We start from the raw sequence: 19,465 nt of genomic DNA, 5'->3' as shown, positions 1-19,465 counted from the left end.
TTTACCTGCCTTTGACATAATTGGCCCTACTGCCTTTCTAAATGTCAAAGTAATTTTTAAAGTATTTGCTTTTCATATTTTTTGTAGAGACTGTAATCTGTGTTAAATGTTAATCTTATATTCATGCTAGGTGAATATACTCATGTTAAGCTGTTTTACGTTTCTTATTTTATTATGATTGGTCTTAGGGTAGAGGTTTATGTTTATGGAAATAATTTTATAGACAAGAAAGAAAATCAGTATTATGGTATAACATCTTTAGTGTCATTATTATTATTTTTTAAAATTATTTATTTATTTGGCTGTGCCAGGTCTTAGTTGCGGCATGTGGGATCTTTTAGTGGCGGCATGCAGGCTCTTAGTTGCAGCATGTGGGATCTAGCTCCCTGACCAGGGATCGAACCCGGGCCCCCTGCATTGGGAGTGTGGAGTCTTAACCACTGGACCACCAGGGAAGTCCCTCTTTAGTGTCATTAAATCACAGTGTTAAAAGATGGTCATGCTTTACATACAAATGATTTTTGCATGTGTTTGATTTTTCTCATTTTAGGATTAATGGAGACGTTTCTACCATTTTATCAAAATTTGAAACTGAGCCAGTATCAAAACCAAAGCTAGATTCTGAACAGTTACCACTTAGACCAAAATCAGTAGACCTAGATACATTTACAGTTAGAAGCTCTAAAGAAACAGGTAAGTTAACATGTGGAAAGGTGGTGCATAAAAAGAAGTTGCAAATGTAGTTTTCAGAAACTATTTAAAATAAGAAAGTTGTGTATGTAATTTGTGTGTGGATAGATACAGTGGAAATTTATTAAAATTTTAAAAAATCTCTGAAGTTGAAATAGAAAAATGAAACTGAAAGAATATAAATGGGCAAGGTATTTATGGTTCACATAAACTTTCTCACTGGTCAGAGAACTGAGATGGATATTAAAAGATCAGTCATTTATCATTCTGTCCCTTTATAATGGAATGACCATACCATCTAACTTAAGCAGATGTGAGTGACACAGACTTTCAGTGCCAACACTAGATTATATTTAAGAAGACTATTTTTATTTTCCCACTTAAATCTCAAGATAGTTTTGTTTCCAATTCTGGAAAATAGGCTTTCTTATGACTCTCTCTCTCTGTATATATCTGTCTATCTCAGCAGGCTTTACTTCTTTAGCTAAATGTTATTCCTTAAGTTTTAGGACTGATTTTTCAGCCCATTAATCATCTTTGTCTCCTGGTTTTTTATACTTCTCAGTTGTAAAATGGAATACTTGAAACAGAAAAGTCTCTTTTTTTTTGCTTCAGAGAAGTCTTGATACAAGGTCTCACTGTTAAAGGCATTGCACCATCATTACTTTGTGGTAATGCTTATTTTATAGCACTTTGCATTCGTTTTTAGTTTTTTAACATTTTAAAAGCATTTTCTCGTATATATTCTTATTTTAACACTGACTCTAAGAGGTAGATGCCATTTTCCCCTATTTTGCATCTAAACAAAGTAAGCTAAAGACACAGCAAGTGTTCAAGATCATGTAAACCAGAAGAGGACTCTTTAAATCCCCTTTATATAAAGTTCTCTGTGATTTTCTTTAAAGAAAAATTAATGTCAACGTACTTTTTAGCTTCAAGTTAACAGTTCTTTACATTTAAACTTGAAGGCCAGTTACACTAAGATTTTTTTTTGTCACTCTATTGTAAAATGTGCTACGTATTACCTTTCAAATTTTTTAGGTGATTTTTTCTTCGTTCTCTTTAGTTTGTCAGTACAAAAGCTCTAACCTAAGCATAGTCTCCTTCAGTTTTTTAATTGGAATGTCTTATAGATCTTTCATCATGTATTTGGAGCCTACCTGATCTGGATGAAGCCATAGTCATCAATAATTTCTGGAAATTGAGATGTTGATTGTACTTTAGAGACAGTCACTCAAATATATTCAGTATGTTTTTGGTGAAAATTGTTCTAATTTACTGTTAGTTAAATAAAAAACAAAAAAAACTTCGTGTTTTTTTAAAATATCCTTTAATTTTTTTTAAATTGAGGTTGCTGGTAAAAAATGTAATTCTATTAGTTCTTACTGTTTTCTGTTTGATTTAAAATGTAGCTAGAAATGTGTTTTCAAAAGTAATAGAGAAAAAAAATTTAAGCACACACTTTTAACTCTGGATATCAAAAATCCATAGGTATTATCTTTTGAATTTCCACAATTTTCTGCAGTCTTTATTTATCAGAAGTCTTAAATTTTGATGAGTCTCTTTGGGAGCTGAAAGGGTAATATTTAGAGCTTATTATTTTTTTTCTGTATTTTTTGTTACTTTGTATCATTCTTCAACATTTGCTTTATTTAGTTTTCTCAAAGTCGTGGAAATTACCAAAATAATTTAAGTCAGTTAAAACAAATTTTCACTTTTTTTTCCAAACTTTATCTATATAGGATTACCAGCAAGCTTTATTTCCTTTGGTACATTTCTAAATACCATGTAACAATGTCAGACTATTGGTGGTTGAAAAGTTCTTTTTCCTTTGTATTTTAGTCCCATTTCTTGTCTTACATCCATAGCTGTTATTTATTCTTCATTAAAAATGTGAGGCTTTGTGGAACAGAGTTTGAAAATTTCTAACTTCTAGTTTGCTTTTTTGTTTAAATAAATAAGGAAGTAATTTAGAGGTGCCGAGACACATACACGGTCAAAAAACTAACAGCTGACTTCCAAGTTTCAGTCTTTATATCTTCCACTATCACACTGCCTTTGGTGTACTGCACTTACACCCTATAAAGTTCAGAAAATATAAATTTTGGAAATTGAGTTCATATTAAGTAGCAAATATTTACTGAGCAGCTGTGTATTTGCAGTAGTGTTTTGGGCACAAATAGTTCGCTAAGATAAAAGGCATAGCTGCTGATAGCAAGTAGCTTATGTCTCCAACCTCAACTCAGACTATTCCTTATTTCCTTTTTTTAAAATTAGAATATCATGTCCTTAGTACTTGTAGTATAAAAGTGTTTTACCTCTTCTTTGAGTTGTTGGCACCTTATAAAAAAAACTGTGTTCTGTATTAGATACAGCCTCAAATTTGGCATTAGATTGAGGCATGTTTTAATTTACATATATGGCCCAGTTTGAAGTTTTAAATTTTTTAAATAACATATGGAACTAGCCCTTTAACGTAAGTTTCAGAAAGTTTAAAACATACATGAAAATCTCCTTAGAGTTTAATTATTTTGTAAAAGAATAATTTGAGGTGAAATGATATAGTAGAATTTGCTGTTAAAAAAATGTGAGTTTTAAATTATTAGCTAATTGGTCATTGGCATGTTTTGCTTATTTTCTCACTTAACAATTGAATGACCCATCATATCTATGATACCTATTAGAAAACCTAACATGGAAGTTGTTATAAAATGTAATTTCCCTTCTTCCCCTCCTCTACTGTTAATCACTTCTTAACTCTGTTTCTGCTCTTATCTATTAAGGATGTAAATTCCTTTCGTTACTCTCTGATATGATTGTATACAAACCCATATGTAAACATATATATTCATGTGTATAAATACAGTCTTTGTTCATAAGAAAAACATTCCTAGAATACTCAATTTGTTTCATTTTTTTAAGATTTTTCATAAATATTCTCATATATGATACAAGATAGTACTACAAATTGCAGAGCTATCAGACCATGTTTTTAATTTTTTTCTCTTTTTCCAACACTTCATCAAAAATTGGTTTAGGATAGTCTCATTGCTACTACAGGTTAATTGTAAAGTTCACATAGTCTAGGTATTTCTAAAATAGTAAATTTTCCAGGAAGTAAAATTGGTTTACAATTAGTTTTAAACTACAGGACAGAAAACTTAGTGGAAACATAGCTATTTCATTAAGAAAGCACAGTTGATGAAGTATTCTTAGAGTGTAGTATCTTATCCTTTTTCATTATCTTTTGTGATAAATTCTTCTTGGATTAAAGGAAATTTTTAGAGATACATTATTTGATCTGAAAACCTTCATTGTTAAATAGGGAAACATTCTTTCTCTTCACTTCTATTTAATAATTGATCTATTTTGTTTGAATTAATTTCCCAATATTTATTCATTTATTTCTTCCAGAAAGAATTTATGGTGAGATTTTTTGAATACAATGTTTACCTGTTGAGTGGTAGACACTATAAAAAGCGAGCCTGTATCTAAACTAGTATTAAAACAAAACAAAATACCATACCCCAAAAGGTAGAATTTACCTGGGAAATAAGAGCAGTAATTAAAATTTTTATTTTCTAATAATAATTTCCTTGATAATATCATTATAGAGAGTATCACTTAAGGCACTACTGTATTTTTATAGTGGGATATTTAAAAATAATATTTGGCATATTTTTTTTCCTATCATACCATACCAGAATTAAAATTGCCTCTTTTATTGTAACTACTACCATGTGCTGAGGACCAAAACTTTGACTAAAAGGTGGTTTAATTTCAGTTATAACTATATCAATGACTTGTTAATATGTTGATTTATTACTCTGACCTCTAATTTTAGTACTAAAACATTCTTTTAGAAGTTGTCTTGGTGTTCAGTGAGTAATTTAAAAAAGACTTCTTTCTAGTTTAATGTATATTGAAATTAATACTAATCATAATTTTTCCTTTTGGAAGACAAAAGAATAAATCTAAAATCTAATACACATCTTAATGTAAGTTTAGATAAACTGCAATATCTGCTAAACATTAAAATGGTTCTATTCATTCTACAACTGTTCCTTTTTCCTGCTTTGTAAAATAATTTTTTTGGTTTAGTCTTTTTTCTAGACATTCCTATCCTTGACTTTTCTTTCCAGATTTTGTTTCCTAGCCTGTTTGCCATGTTTCCCTTCTTACGTGTCAGGAAATTATCCTACCTTTCTCCATTTTGGTAAGATGACAATTTATAAAAGAAATAAAAATAATATAGTCAATATGAATAGGTGGTGCACATTGATTTTTCTTTGTAATTTTACTAAAGTGTACGTGTTTGTCTGTCTATTCTAACCCTTTTGGTTTTCCATTTTAAAATAAAATGAAATTCATATTGGAAATTTTTTCCTGATAGTTTAAAATATTCTTTTGATACAAGGTTATTTTAGTTGACAACCATGAAAGTCAGGTTTTTTCTCCCAAAGTTTTATATTTATTTTGATAGTTTAAAATTCCATGTCTTAGGCAATGTGTAGACATGTAAATGGCTGGCAGAGTGACAATGTGATGGCAAGAGTTAAGTGATTGTCATGCCTTTTATGCCGTGTGTAAAATATAAATCCACTGATACCACTCGTAGGTAAATTTAAAAGCATTCAAGTATATCATGAGTCAGAAATGTGCACTATTTCATTTTACTAACCTAATGACTTAAGTGGAGGACCTGAGAGAGTTTTAGAATAGCAAAATTACTTGTCTTGGTGTTGTGGCCCAAAACTGGACGTACAGAAGACATTTTTACATGAGCATGGTGTATAATTTTGTAAATCTTCCTTTTATTTACCCTTTTAATTTATCTTCATCTCTTCCTTTGTTTTTGTTTGTTTCTTTTTCTTTTTAAAAGTTGCTTAAATATGCATTTGAAAATAATCTCCACAGGCCAAAATGGACTGTACTTTTCAAGGTTTTTTTTGTAGGTTGTCAATACATATTTATCGATGTAAAAAACAATTTTTAACCCTTCAAACTATAGCATATTTTTAACATCTTTTAAAATATTGTTTTCTTTGTTTATGAAATTAACAAATGAGATATTTAAATATATGTTTAAGCTCAAGGTCTTTCACATTATATAATGCATTCTCCATTAAAGCCACTGTGTTTCTTATTGTGGTTTGTTGTATATTATAATTATTTATAGACAATTATTGAACAACTCAACACAAAAATTAATCCAAGCCCATTAGATTGCCTGTTGTGGTATATTAGCCTAGTGACTAGATCCAAGATAGAACATACAAAGTAATCCCAGAATGTGAAGATGGAAAAGAATTAACAGAGGTCAACAAATACTTACAGTTGTTACAAAATGTATATTGCCAGTTAGTGGTAACCTCTTCCTGTTTTACCTTTGTGTCCTCCATCCCTTTAAAAAAAATTCTCTAAATAAATTACTTTGAATATGAAATTTGATGAGTAAGCTTTAAGGGCAGTAATGATAAGTATCTTTAGATTTCTTTTAAGAAAGAACAATTCTCTGAGTTTGGACATCTAAATATTTGACAGAAAGCATTATAAACTTCCAAGCAATGGCAACGTGAAGAATGATTCCATACCTGGAAGACAAGGCAAAAGATACCTGCTGCCATAACGAGTGACGGCATATTGACTGTGATTAATAATCTTAGTTTGGAACCTGGGCCAAAGGAAAATTATAATGATAGTGGAAGTGCCAGGAATTAACCTTAGGGTTCTTATTACCACTTATAGATATCTGGGCTTCAAAATTAAAGACCAACTCCTTCAGCAAGGTTTTCTGGACCATCTAGAAAAAGGGAAGGTATTATATACTATTGTTTCAGAGATAGAAATTACCTAGATTTGTCCTTAAACTCAAGTTATTGGATCAAAGGTCAACCAGCCTTTGATGGTGGGGAAGCAAATGGATGATTTACGTAGCATTTTCCCTTGGTATCTGATTTGCCTTAGATTTATAACTATCGTCTGATTCCTACACATGATAATGTCTAAGCAGAAGTACAGTGAACTATAAACAGGTCGAGTCCCAGCTACAGTATACTATGCACATACATATATGAAGACACATTAAATTACACTTTCACTTTACATTAAGAAACGCAATTGGAAAGCAGCAGGGTCCCAGATAAAATTGAGTTTAAAAATTTTTAATATTAGGATATTACTTGAACTTTAAAACACATTTCATAAGTTAGTTTTTTGATATGTTGTAATTAATTCTGAGTTGAAGAAGTAGATCATTTTTTTTTTATAAGCAAGAACTTAAGATGACTGCTTTTTCATACTACTACAACTTGTGGTACAGATTTATATCTTTCAGTAAGAACTTTTGTTGAGGTCTAAGTCTCTGTTAAAAACATGAACTTTATATTGTTAATATATAAAATGTATCAGGTAAAGAGGATGTTAGTTTTTGAGGGTGAGTGTTGTTTTCCAAATGCATATGAAAAGCACAGGTCAACTTGTGAGTCTTGGTGGTGTTCTTTTTAATTTTATAGTTTGTTAAAAATCAGAGATGTTCTTTTTTGCCCTTTAAAATGTGCAGTTATCTCTTAATAGATATGTTTACTTTTATTCTCCAGATCTTGTAAATTTTGATGACATAGCTTCATCAGAAAACTTGCTACATCTCACTGCAAATAGACCGAAGATGCCTGGAAGAAGGTTGCCTGGCCGCTTCAATGGTGGACATTCTGTGAGTTACATTTAGTATTATAAAACACAGAGAATTTAGTAAATCCAGAGTCCTTCTGAAGATAAGAATGAGGGAGGATTTATAGCTCCACTGAAGTTTAAAAATCAGGAAGATAACTATACTCAAGTGGCCAAGGGTTGTATTTAAGAGATATGGGGAAGAGACCTGTTCATTTCCACAGGTCGTGGAATGGAAGGTTACAGAATCAGAAGCAGAGTTGTCCTAAGACCATAACCACAGAGCACAGTGTCGAGAGGGGACAGGGGACCTGTGCAATATACTTGTCCAAAAGCAGTAATTAGAATTGAGTTGTACATATTCACTTCAAGAAAGAATGAGAACATTTTTTTTCCCCCTGAAATAGTCAGTGTTTTTTGTAGTACTAATCCTGGTCTCTAAACGTGTAACTTCTTTTTATGCTCTCAGTATATTGCCTGGGATACGGGTAGTACTTTAGTGTTAATACATTAGCTCTTAAGTACTATTGTGCTTTTAAATTACCTAAGTAGGGAAAATTTTTGTTGCTAATAGGCAAGCTGTTTTTCCGCCCTCAAGATATGCAAGTGTGTTATTCAGCGTGAAATTATGTAAAATCCTGTTAACAATAATGGAATATCTGGAACAGTATCTGCTGAAAACAGTGATAAAAGTTACTTACATTATTATCCAGATGCTTACTGCCTTTTCTTTCTTTGGTGTTTTCTGTTTCTTGATTTAAAAAAAAAATCATTCAGCCAACTCAAAGCCCAGAAAAAATCCTGAAGTTACCAAAAGAAGATGATAGTGCCAACCTAAAGCCATCTGAATTTAAGAAGGATTCATGCTACTCTCCAAAGGTAAGGTGCATTTTGGTCGAAGATTCGTATAATTTGTAGGGTTCTTTGTGAACATGAAAATTGTGGAATTTAACATGTCCTTCAGGAAGAATTATTTCTTCTGCCAGGAAATAAAATAATTCCTACTAAAACTAAATAAAATAAAATAATTACTGTTAAACTTAAGTTACATTATTCTCTGTAGATCTTTTTTAGGAGAGTCACATTATTTTAAATGAGTAATACAAATGTTACATGTTTCATATTTTTTAAGGCATAGATCTATATACATTTGTTTCATTTCCTGTTAAACATGCACTCCTTAGGCAGAAGCCATCACTCTTTTACTCCTTATGTAACTTGGTGCTTGGCACCATAATAAGCACTGAATACACACTGGAATGAATGGTAGAATACATGGATTCTTCCGTCTATTACGTGGTGTTAAGAGTCTTTGCTAAGCCCTTGCCATTTTAATTTAAGATAGTATTACCACAACTGACACAGATCTTATATTTGAGAAGATCATGCCTGTTCCTCAAATTCATTTCAAGGCATTTGACTGCTGTTCATTTTATCAGATACACTTAATCTGAATTATCTCAGCTGTTAGCAGTCTATTGAAATTTTACTTGCTGTTACCTAAGTGAAATGGTAAAAGAATGTCAGGCCATGGATCCATTTTAATGCCTCTTCTATGGACTTACTAAATCCTTCATAATTGCTTTTAATTGGAGCTCTCTGGATATTCTAAATAATAACTATTTAATATGAAGGATCAAAGCAGTACCTTAATAATGCTTTTATATTCTTGCTTCTAGATGTTCCACTAGGTAAACCATAAGATAAATCTAATGGATCTTCTTTTCTCTCTCTTTTTTTTTTTAAATAAAGCCCTTGACATTTCTCACAAAAACCCTTAGTAATTATAAGTTTATTCTTTGGTCGTTTAGTGGTTTTTCCAGTTATGAACGTCAAACTGCTTTTTGGATTTTCAAGTTTTTTATTTATCTTGGAAGTATTACTTCAGTTATTTATCTCCTTGCAGTAAAAATCTTTTGAATTTATAATGTAATATTAAATGTAAATACAAATACAAATTTTCTGTTTATTATATGTTTTCAGCCGTCTGTTTACCTTTCAACACCTTCAAGTGCTTCTAAACCAAATACAGCTGCTTTTCTAACTCCATTAGAAATCAAAGCTAAGCTAGAAACAGAAAATTCTTTGGATGAGCTTAAAGCTCAGTTTGTTGAATTGCTGTGTGTTGTGGAAGCACTAAAAAAGGATCATGGGTAAGTAGCCCTTATTTTCTTCTTTGAGCACTACTTAACACATGCGTAAAGAATTCTTTCAAATTATATCAAGTAAAGAAGTAATCTGCCAAGTTTCTAGTATGAGCAAGTTTGTTTTCAAAGAAATTTTTATTGATAGTGTCTCTCTAGGCAAAAAAGCTTGAATTAGAAAACATAATAATTAGAAACTCTATTAATTCTAGTTATTCTAATTAGGAATTGGAAAGCTTGGATAAGAAAACCCAGCCCAATTATGAAAAAGGCAAACCAGGTAAATCAGAAAGTAGTAGCTCGATTATAGAATTGGTTCTAGTAGCTTGATTATAGAAAAATGGCTAATAGGCACATGAAAAGATGTTCAACATCATTAGTCATTAGCACATGCAAATCAAAACCACAATGAAATACTACTTCGCACCCACTAGGATGGCTATAATAAAAAATATGAACAATACAAGTATTGGCAAGGACGTGAGAAATTGGAACCCTCATGCCTTGCTGGTGGGCATGTAAAATGGTACAGCTACTCTGGAAAACAGTCTGGCAGTTACTCCAAAAGTTAAATCTCATGTTCTCATATGACCCAGCAATTCCTCGCCAAGGTATAGTACTGCCCAAGAGAATTGAAAACAAGTGTTCAAACAAAAACTTGTACACAGATGTTTATAGTATTATTCATAATAGCCAAAAAGCTCAAACAACCCAACTGTCCATCAACTGATGAATAGATAAACAAGATGTGGTACATCCATACAATGGAATGTTATTCAGCCGTAAAAAGAAATGAAATACTAATACATGTTATATCATAGATGAACCTTAAACACATAATTTGAGGCTAGAAATGTCAAACATGGGTTAATTAGTCTTAAAAGTATTAGGAAAAGCCATTTTATTTTGGATCTGTGGTGTATCTATATATACATTTGGTTTTCTTCTCAGAGGACTTTGATCACTGTTTCTGCTGGGGTTGAGTTGGATATTTATAAAACAAATGGGTTGGGATAGGTGATTTGTAAGGCCTTTCTCTTAACTCTGAAAGTTTTTGATAATGGTATATGGTGAGGCGTGCCTAAGTAAAAGTTAGGGACTTTTTAGAGCTAAAATAAATTTAAAAGATCACCTGCTATAGTCCCCTCCCTTTTAAATGAAGAAATAAAGGTTTAGAGAGGTAAAGCTAATTATGTAAGATCACACAGCTCTTAAGTGGTAGAGCTAGAACTCAAACTTGAATCTTCTATTGATTTAGAGATCTTTTCTTATAAACATTATTATGTGAATTTTAAAATGTGTTAACATTTTAAACATACTTCTGCAAAAGCCCAGTAGGTAAAATAGATCAAAGATCAGCTAATCTAACTAAACTGAGGGTGAGGGTTCAGGTGCTCCTCCCCTACTCCAGCTTCTTCTCTGGCCTCTAAGAGTATCTCATGGAATATGGAATCTGGTATAATACTCATCACCAGAGACCGTGTTACCACTGATTTTGAATTCACTGTTTCTCCTCCAATTCTTTGTTGACATTGGATTATTTATTTAAAAAAATATTGAGATTAACAACATGATGTATTTGTAGTTTGCAGAGCACTTCTACAAACATCTCTTAGAAACATAAAGTTATCTTGAATGCCTACTTGAAAAACATATATTGTGCACATTTATATCATATAGAGAGAGGAAATTTGATACATGATATTTCTTGAATTCTTCAGTTTACCTTGGTTTAGGTTTGGCAAATTTATCCACAGTTTCTGCAGTAAGCACATTATAAACTATACGTTCATTTATCTAGTAAATATTTATTGAGCATCTCTCAGGTACCAGTTAGAGAACAATCTGATTTGTTAATTTTGACATTTTGCATTTTTGATACCAAGTGTGCTATAATGAAAGAATAAATCCACATACAAATTGCCCATAGGTGCTCTTAAATAAGCTGTAGAATGAATAAAAATATTGACTTACATATATTATTTATCAGATATTTTAGAATTCTTTCCAAAGAGTATTTTAAAAGTCTTGAGTTCCTCTTGGAAAATGAAATGGAGGGGAAAATGACTATATAAAAACATACAAGGGAACCTAGAAAAATGAAAACATGAGTTACAGAAGAGGGATTGTTGGCTGCAGTTTTTTGTTTATTGGTTTGGATTTTAATGTAATAGTTAATTTTAAAAAAAAAACAGAAAGATATGTAAAGTCCAGGTTATTGTATTAAAAATTATAATTTGCCTTGCATTGTGACATATTTTCACATTCATTTTCCCAAATTATTTGGGCTGTGTGTCCTGCCTTGGAAATGGATGATAACTGAATATGGAAGATTACCTGTATTCACTTAAAAATTTCTTTATCTCAGGTTTGCCATGATTTTGCTGTGTTTTTTAACTGTTGTATTGAATCATTTCAACTAGAGAATTTGAATTTTTTCTCAGTCAATATGGCTGTTTCCTTTCAAAGTTTTCCCTATGTTCTGGGATATCAGGCAACAGATCCTATTAACCTTAGTCAAATATATATTGTTTAATCAAAAGACTTAACAATAATAAATACTTTGTTTTTAGGAAAAAACTGGAAAAACTACGAAAAGATTTGGAAGAAGAGAAGGCAATGAGAAGTAATCTAGAGGTAATTCATTTCTTCCAGCATCGAGATTGTAGTCAGCATAAACTAGACATGTTTTTTCCAACCCAACTGGGTGATTGGTTCCGCCACAAATTATGCTATCCTGCTTTAGTTGGACACTCCCTACAGCTTGGTCGCCATTTAATTAATCTCTTGTTGACTCCCTGCCACATTCCATTCATTCATTCGGCAAATGTTTTTTGAGCACTCACTCTCATAGACACGGGGCACAAGGTATACACTCATGAATAAAGCAAGCATGGTTCTTGCCTCTTAAAAGTGTCTAGTTTTAGATCTTTTGCACTCAACACTCCTTCTTTCTTGAGCTATAGTTCTCTTTTCTTCACAGTTCAACTTTTTTTTTCTTTTTTTTTGCCTGGGGGCAGGGGTGGTGATGGTACTGGGATGGCTATAGATTTGCTGGCTTTAATTTCTCACTGAGTTGAGTTTACTTTGTAGCTAATGTCATCGTCTTCACTCTCTGCTGTTGACTGACAGTTTCAGAGTGAGGAAACTAGGGTTTAGAGTGATTAAGTCAGCAGTGGAGCTAACATTTTTAATAGAAGCAGCCAGACTGCAGAACCTTTGCTCTTAGGGATTAAGTTACACCATTTGAACGAGGAAGCCACTTAACCTCGTTTAGCTTTAGCTGTTGAGATAATATGTGTGAAGGTATTTGGCAGATTATCAAAACTCCATTTTTATTCTTATACCTGACACATAACCTTTATTGGCACTCTCCTTTCTTTCCCTGAAAATACTCAATTTTCCCCTTTATTCAAAAAATAAAAAGCCCCCTTTTAGGTCTAGCTGCCCTCTTGATCTGTATTCTCTTTTCATTTGCAGTTCATTTTTTGCAAAAAAGAAAACAAAAAACAAGAAAAGCATACATTTACAGTCACTAATTCTTCACTTTTAGTTCAGTCCTTAACCCCTTGCATTTTGGGTTTACTGATGGCAACTCCTATGTCTCTTTGGTTTCTACAGCACTTCACGTTTTTACCATCACCACCTTTTCAAAGTATGTCTTGGTTTATGTGACCCTGCATTCTTCTGTCTGACTTCTCCATCTCTCCTCACCTAAGTGAGGTGTTCCTTCAGTGTTGTGCTTAGGCCTCTTCTCTGTGCACCCACTCTTTGCTCACCTGTGTCCAGGAGTATCATAATTAGCTCTGGTGCATTTGCCATTGAAATCTAGTTCTTCTTCTCCCAGCTTCTGTCCTGAGTTTCCAGCTATTAGACTCCCTGGATGTTCCACTGTGAACTTAGACTTAGCATGTCCCCTGTCACACGTAGCACCTTTTCAGATTCTGATTTTCTGTCTGTGTTGAAAGTTTGTTGCGCTTCTAGTCATGCAGATGTGGGACTTCTGTCTCTTCTAATTCCACTAACTTTTAGGCCTACTGGCTGTACTCCCTAACCTTTTTCTCTTTATTCTCACTGTTTCTGTCCTTTTCTCATGCTCTTATCTTCTGTTTAGCTTGTTTGTTTCTCTCATTCTTATCTTGTCTTCCCTTGCTCAGTACTTTCGAAAACTTTCTATTACTTGCTGAATGAAGTTCAAACTTCTTGACTTGGCAAATGAGGTCTCTTATGTCCTGGTCCTAGTTTATCTTTCTTTCCTCACTTGCTAATCCTCAATTGTCCCTTACAGTTAATTTGTCTGAATTTTTACTCTTACTGTATTTTCATGGATTTTCCTTTTGTCTCACTTATCATGCCCAAGTTCTGTAGATTCTCAAGGCCCTGCTCAATCACATTCACTGAGTTGGCCACCAGTCTTCTGATTAAAAGCAGTTTTTCTTATTTCAAATTCATGTTGTTTAGTTTTGTAAGAGATGAATAAGTAATAATTTTCTCTCATATCACTATTCACATTATGTACTTATTTTGCCCATCTTCTATACTGTTGGAGGTGGGATCTTTTTCTGTTTCATCTTTGCCCATAGCTCCTAGCACAGTGCTATATACATATTAGATTGCTAACAAATTTTTGTCAAACTAATAAATGTTAGAAGATAGATATTAAAAATATATTTTCTAAATATATGTTAAATTCCCAGTGTGCAACATGGTAGAAATTGAAAAATTAAAAACAAATGTTTCTTGACTTTCATTCCTTATATTTTATACATAACACATATTCATATATGAAAATAAAGTAATAAGGTTAGCAAGAGGAACTAATACAATACTAAATTTGTATATATGACTTAATTTGTCATAAAAATCATGGAAAGAGTCGAATTATTTGTTTCTTTTTTGAAGAATTTCATTTGATTATATTTTCCCAGCAAAACCAGCTGTTACTTAGCCTCTCACTGACCTGTATTATAAATTTTCTTTTTGGTGGGAAAAGTTCGATACTTAATACACTTAATAAGGCATTAGAGTCTTAGGATCATATGTTTAAAAGAGAATTATATTTCCCCCCAAATTAAAAGTAATACTTTGAACTGCTGTAACATTAACATTATATAGTATTATATTATACTGAGGAGTGGTACAGAGGACTAATGATGAACAATGAACATAAACATGCTAGAAGAGAAACTCCAGCAATGCAAGCATATGCCAAATTTATGTGGCCAGCAGCAGTCTGTGAGGAGTATTACTGACTGCGTGCAGGGTTATTCTCCACCCTGACCCTCACCCCGCCCGCACTCCCTCTTCTACCAATGTTTTTTTCTTTCTGTTTTCTGTGCATCCTCGCGCACTAAAATTCATGCAGTGGTTAATGTATTTGGAATAGAGATGATAATAGCGCATCACGCTGAAGATTGAAGGTATTTTGTCTCAATCCAATGCTACTAACGTTTGGCTAATAATCATATTAGTCAAAGAATAATATTAGGAAAGATCCTGGAATTAGCAAACCATTCTTGAATGGTTAGGATCCCTTAGGAGATTGTGAGCTTATTGAAATTATACTTTTTGACTGTAGCAAAATGCTCATCATTTAGTAGTGATCTATTTGTCAGAAGTTAGCCATAACATGTATTATTTGTATGCATTGTTGGGGAGAGGGATGATGCTATCAGGAGAAGGTAAGGCTTAAATGTTTCTACATGTAATTCAAGGTCAGAGATGATCAAAATACCATATAATTGGGAAGAGAGTACAAAAACTGTGGCCTTTAAAGCCTTAGACCTTACCAGTACAAGTTCGACATGGAACCACTGGCATGGTGTTTAATCTCTTTGATCCTCAACTTGGTTATTTGTAATATGTCAAAGTTAAATAACTCTGTAGTTATTGTGAAAATTTAATGAATTTTTCTAATTTTCTTCTAACGTTTCTTAAATTGTGAACTTCTGTTAAGTGAAGAATGTCTTCTACCTAACAGTGGAACTATTTTTAACACATTGACTGCATTTTATATATATTCCTGGGCTTTAAAGGCAATTTAATCTAGAACATACTGTTTACAGTTGAGAAAGTTGAGACCAAGTGAGGTTAAGTGGCTTACTGATATCACCTAAGCAGTAAGTGAAAAACATAGAACTAAACTGGTCCTTTTAAAAAAAACAACAACATTCTGTATTGCCCCCTTTGTTTAATTATAGGTACAGGTATGTTTCTTAGTTTGGTTTCAAGGATACTCTTGTTTTTTGTAGGGCTGATTTTCTTACAGATCTTTCAAATGCTCACGTTATTTAACATTGTTCTGGGTGAAACAACTGTAGCTGCTTTTTTGTTGTTGTCACCTGTCATTTAGGAACTTGCATTGTGACATTTTCATCTGTTGAACTTTTAAAATATTTATTACACCATTGGAAATTGGATTTTAGAATGGAAATCAAAATCTGGAGGCTTGAAATTATGATCAGATCTTCATGACATAGGATAAAATAAATAAACTTTTCTAAAGTAAAGATATTTTATCTGTTGCCATTTAGGTGGAAATAGAGAAGCTGAAAAAAGCAATCATGTCTTCCTGAAGTGACGTGCACCCAGTGTTCTCAGTGTTCCAGGGATTCAGAAGCAACACTATGAACTTCAACTGACTTGTTACTTAAAAATAACAAATGCTGATGCCGTGATAAAGAAATATGCGTATATGAACTATTATATCTATAGAAAAATGTAGGGGGAGGGTGAATTTTTTTTTATATATTTTGTTTTGCCAATATGAAAAAAAAGAGGCCTTATTTCTTATGTGCTGGGATTGCAAACTCTTTTGTTTAGTTTGCTTGAAAATACTACTGAATCTGTATAAAAAGGAAAGAAAATTCACAATAGTTTTTTTTAATTGAAACTTGTAGTATTATTTTTAAAGAGATCTATACTATAAATATGGTGATATCTTTACGAATAATCTGTAAAATATACCATTTGAGAGGGACAGTTTAGCTTTATAGTAACTATAGTCACTACTTTTCCCATAAAACATAAGGGATATCAACTTTGTATATATATATTTTTTATGTTTAGCTTCTTACCCAGGATTACACTGATGTGCCTGTTTGTTTGCAGTTCGTGATACTCTGGGTGATGAAATAGGAGTTTCCTAGCTACAAACCAGCTTACTCACCCGTGCATATAGTAATAACTGTAATGAACTAATCAAAATAATTTCTTCAACTTTTGGAATATTTTTTTATTGCTTGCACTATAGGATTCATAAAGGAATTTAGTTAAAATGTATTGGATTGTTAAATATATTGGGGAAAATATGAGCTATATTTTAAATTCATTAGGTCTAAGGAACTAAAAATGTCAGTTTAACCCTTAACTTGTTGTGCCTAGAAACTACAGCACATATAATATGCAAACACCAGCCTTATTGCCGTACTTTTCTGTTTATTTTACAGGCTCAAATATTACTCATTTCATAATCTTGTGATTTAATTCTTCATGCCCCTCCATTTGATTTTTAATAATGATAATGTTAGAAAAACAAAACTCCAGAACTTTCAGAACTTCAGTATGCAGTTTCATACTTTGACAAGTTATCATTATGTAAATGCTCAGGTTTTACATTGTGTAATTTACCTACTAGACTAAACTAACTGGTAGAGATATTTGGGGCTGTCATTTAGGTAACCAGCTTTATAAAGAGTGTTTAGTAGGTCACAAAACGTAACATCACAGCTTATTTAAAACCAAATAGTTGGCCATATTCAAAATGCATTTGCACAAAGTGGGTGAATAGCAGTTTCGTCACGGTCACTTATGAACAATTGAACTTTTAAAAATGTTATCTACAGATAATATGTCTCAAAATATGTGGGTTTATATTGAAAGTAGAAAATTTGATCTTTTTTTGAAAAAAAATTAGATTTTAAGCTTTATTATAGCAAATGACTTTCAGATTTTGAGTACCATCTATCATGCTTCCGTTTTGTGTTCTTTAAACCCCCAAACCAATATTTTTCCTTTAAATTTTAGTTTTAAAATACTGAAATCTTGTGTTAATGAAATTTTGTCATATTGTTTCAAATAAAAGTGAAATAGAAAATAATAGAAACTCCAATACATAATTACTTAATGGTAAATTCACAACTTAAATTAGTGCTTTTGGGGAAACCTGTGCATTAAGTATGTACATTCTAACTTCTTAAAGTCCTTGGGCTCTTCTGATGAGGAATAAACAATAAAATTGTTTATTCCTGTTCTAGTGTTTTTAAATGACTTGTCAAATGAATGATTTCTTTCTACTTAAATAAATTAGGTCTTATTTTAACATGAAAGTCTTCAGGTAGAAATAAAAACAATGTACCCTGGAAATCACCCTCCGGCTTTATGACTGGAAGATCTGATTAAGTGCTCCCTCCTCACCCTAATAACGGGGTAGGGGAGTTACCAGCAGATTTCAGGCTGTTCTTAAAGTTTTTGTTGGTCATTTTCTCACCAGTGCATAAAATCAAGATGGTCATGAGTACTGAGAGACATTTAAAGTGTTTGCTTGTATACTCCTCAATCAGAATTGAAAAGTAATTCAAGTACTGTGTCTCTATTTTCTTGCCCTTGACCAAATAGTAAAGAAAAGAAAACCAAAATCAAAGGGAAAAATGATTACTTTAGCAATTTACCAGTATTTGCTCTTGATATAGGAATTTTATTAATTCCTGTTTATAAAGTTCATATCATAAAATGCTATGTAATTATATAGCTTTTACTTGGGGGTAAATCTTTTTTTTTTTTTTTTTTTAGTGAATGAGTATAAATTACAGAGTAGAGGTGAACAGCATGGCATCTGTCATTGCCAAATTGGTAGTGAATGTTTGCTATTCTTTGAAAAACATAATATTACTAATTTTCCTAATTATATTTCAATATTAGGAGTATTGTGTGTGTGTGCGTGCGACCACCAAGCTTTGGTCATACTATAAAGCTGTTACCTCTTTACAAAATCTAAGTCTGAAGATAGGAAGAGAGAATGGGCCTGGTGTAACAGAGGATTCTCTTTTTATGCTTCTTACTGTGATCACAGAAAAAAATAAACCCAAGTGCTCTCTAGATGTGTTGGTAAACATTTATGCTTGCATTTAAACTTGAAATGTATGAAAAGAATGAGACAATCAGTTCAAATCAGAAATGAGAAGTGTTAAAATTTAATGGCCTTGTTTTGCTGTAGCAATAAAATGACCAAGTGCAATGACTTGATTTAATAAAATCATCTTTTAAAAGTTGCTGCTATGAATATTTTTAGCCATAAAATTTTATCCTTGTTGTAGCCTGACTTGCCTTCAGTAACTGTTCTGTAATGCAGTTGGTGTTGTGGTATTCTAACATTCCAAAAAAATAATAATATATATTTATGGAGAAACTCAAAACAGTATACTTCACTGACTTGTTTACAGGTGCTGTAAAGCATGCTTCTCCCTCAAAAAGAAAATAAAGAATAGTATTGCCAGTTGTGTCAGTTTATTGGTTATTTTTCATTAACTTCAGCATATGCTGATTGCAGAGTATGATGAAAATTATTTTATATTACTTTGAGTTTTCCAAATAAAAGAAACAATGTAAATAGTAAAATAAAAGCATTCAGAGTTCTAGACCTATGTGACATTTGCTGAACCTTTGTGAGTCTTTTCTTTCTACCTGGAACTGTGAGATGATAATTCCTACCTCACAGGATTATTGGGAGAATTTGAAATGATTTATATAAAGTACCTTATCTTGCCATAGAGTAGATTTCTTTAAATGGAAGCTGCTGATTTACTCTTCTCAAAAGCACCTTGTGGTGATGGATATGATGTAAATTAGGCACGTGAGATTAAGAGAAAAGGCATAGTATGTCCTCTCCCCTTGATTTTGAATACAGCATCCCTTTCTTTGGAGGAGATACTGCTTTCACTTGTATGATATTCGAAATGGAGCTG

General features: G+C 32.2%; 1 protein-coding gene across 3 annotated transcripts in view; it reads left to right on the top strand.

Moving 5' to 3' along the window:
* CD2AP (CD2 associated protein) overlaps positions 1–19,261 on the top strand; it is a 106,638-nt gene extending 87,377 nt beyond the window's left edge. The window contains exons 15-20 of one of the 3 annotated variants that reach the window (XM_029243042.1): positions 551–693; positions 7,290–7,402; positions 8,137–8,238; positions 9,343–9,512; positions 12,077–12,140; positions 16,037–19,261. In XM_029243042.1, coding sequence (XP_029098875.1) covers positions 551–693; positions 7,290–7,402; positions 8,137–8,238; positions 9,343–9,512; positions 12,077–12,140; positions 16,037–16,078 — 634 coding nt within the window. In that variant the 3' untranslated portion in view covers positions 16,079–19,261. The remainder of the gene's footprint in view (positions 1–550; positions 694–7,289; positions 7,403–8,136; positions 8,239–9,342; positions 9,513–12,076; positions 12,141–16,036) is intronic. The other 2 variants (XM_029243043.1, XM_029243044.1) reach the window with 2 other exon arrangements.
* Positions 19,262–19,465: the final 204 nt, after the last annotated feature.

Source organism: Monodon monoceros, unplaced genomic scaffold (assembly GCF_005190385.1).
Source record: "Monodon monoceros isolate NGI ecotype Baffin Bay Population unplaced genomic scaffold, NGI_Narwhal_1 Super_Scaffold_3, whole genome shotgun sequence".
Lineage (NCBI taxonomy): Eukaryota > Metazoa > Chordata > Mammalia > Artiodactyla > Monodontidae > Monodon > Monodon monoceros.
Note: the sequence above shows the minus strand (reverse complement) of the source record. Positions and strands in the feature narration are given on the sequence as shown.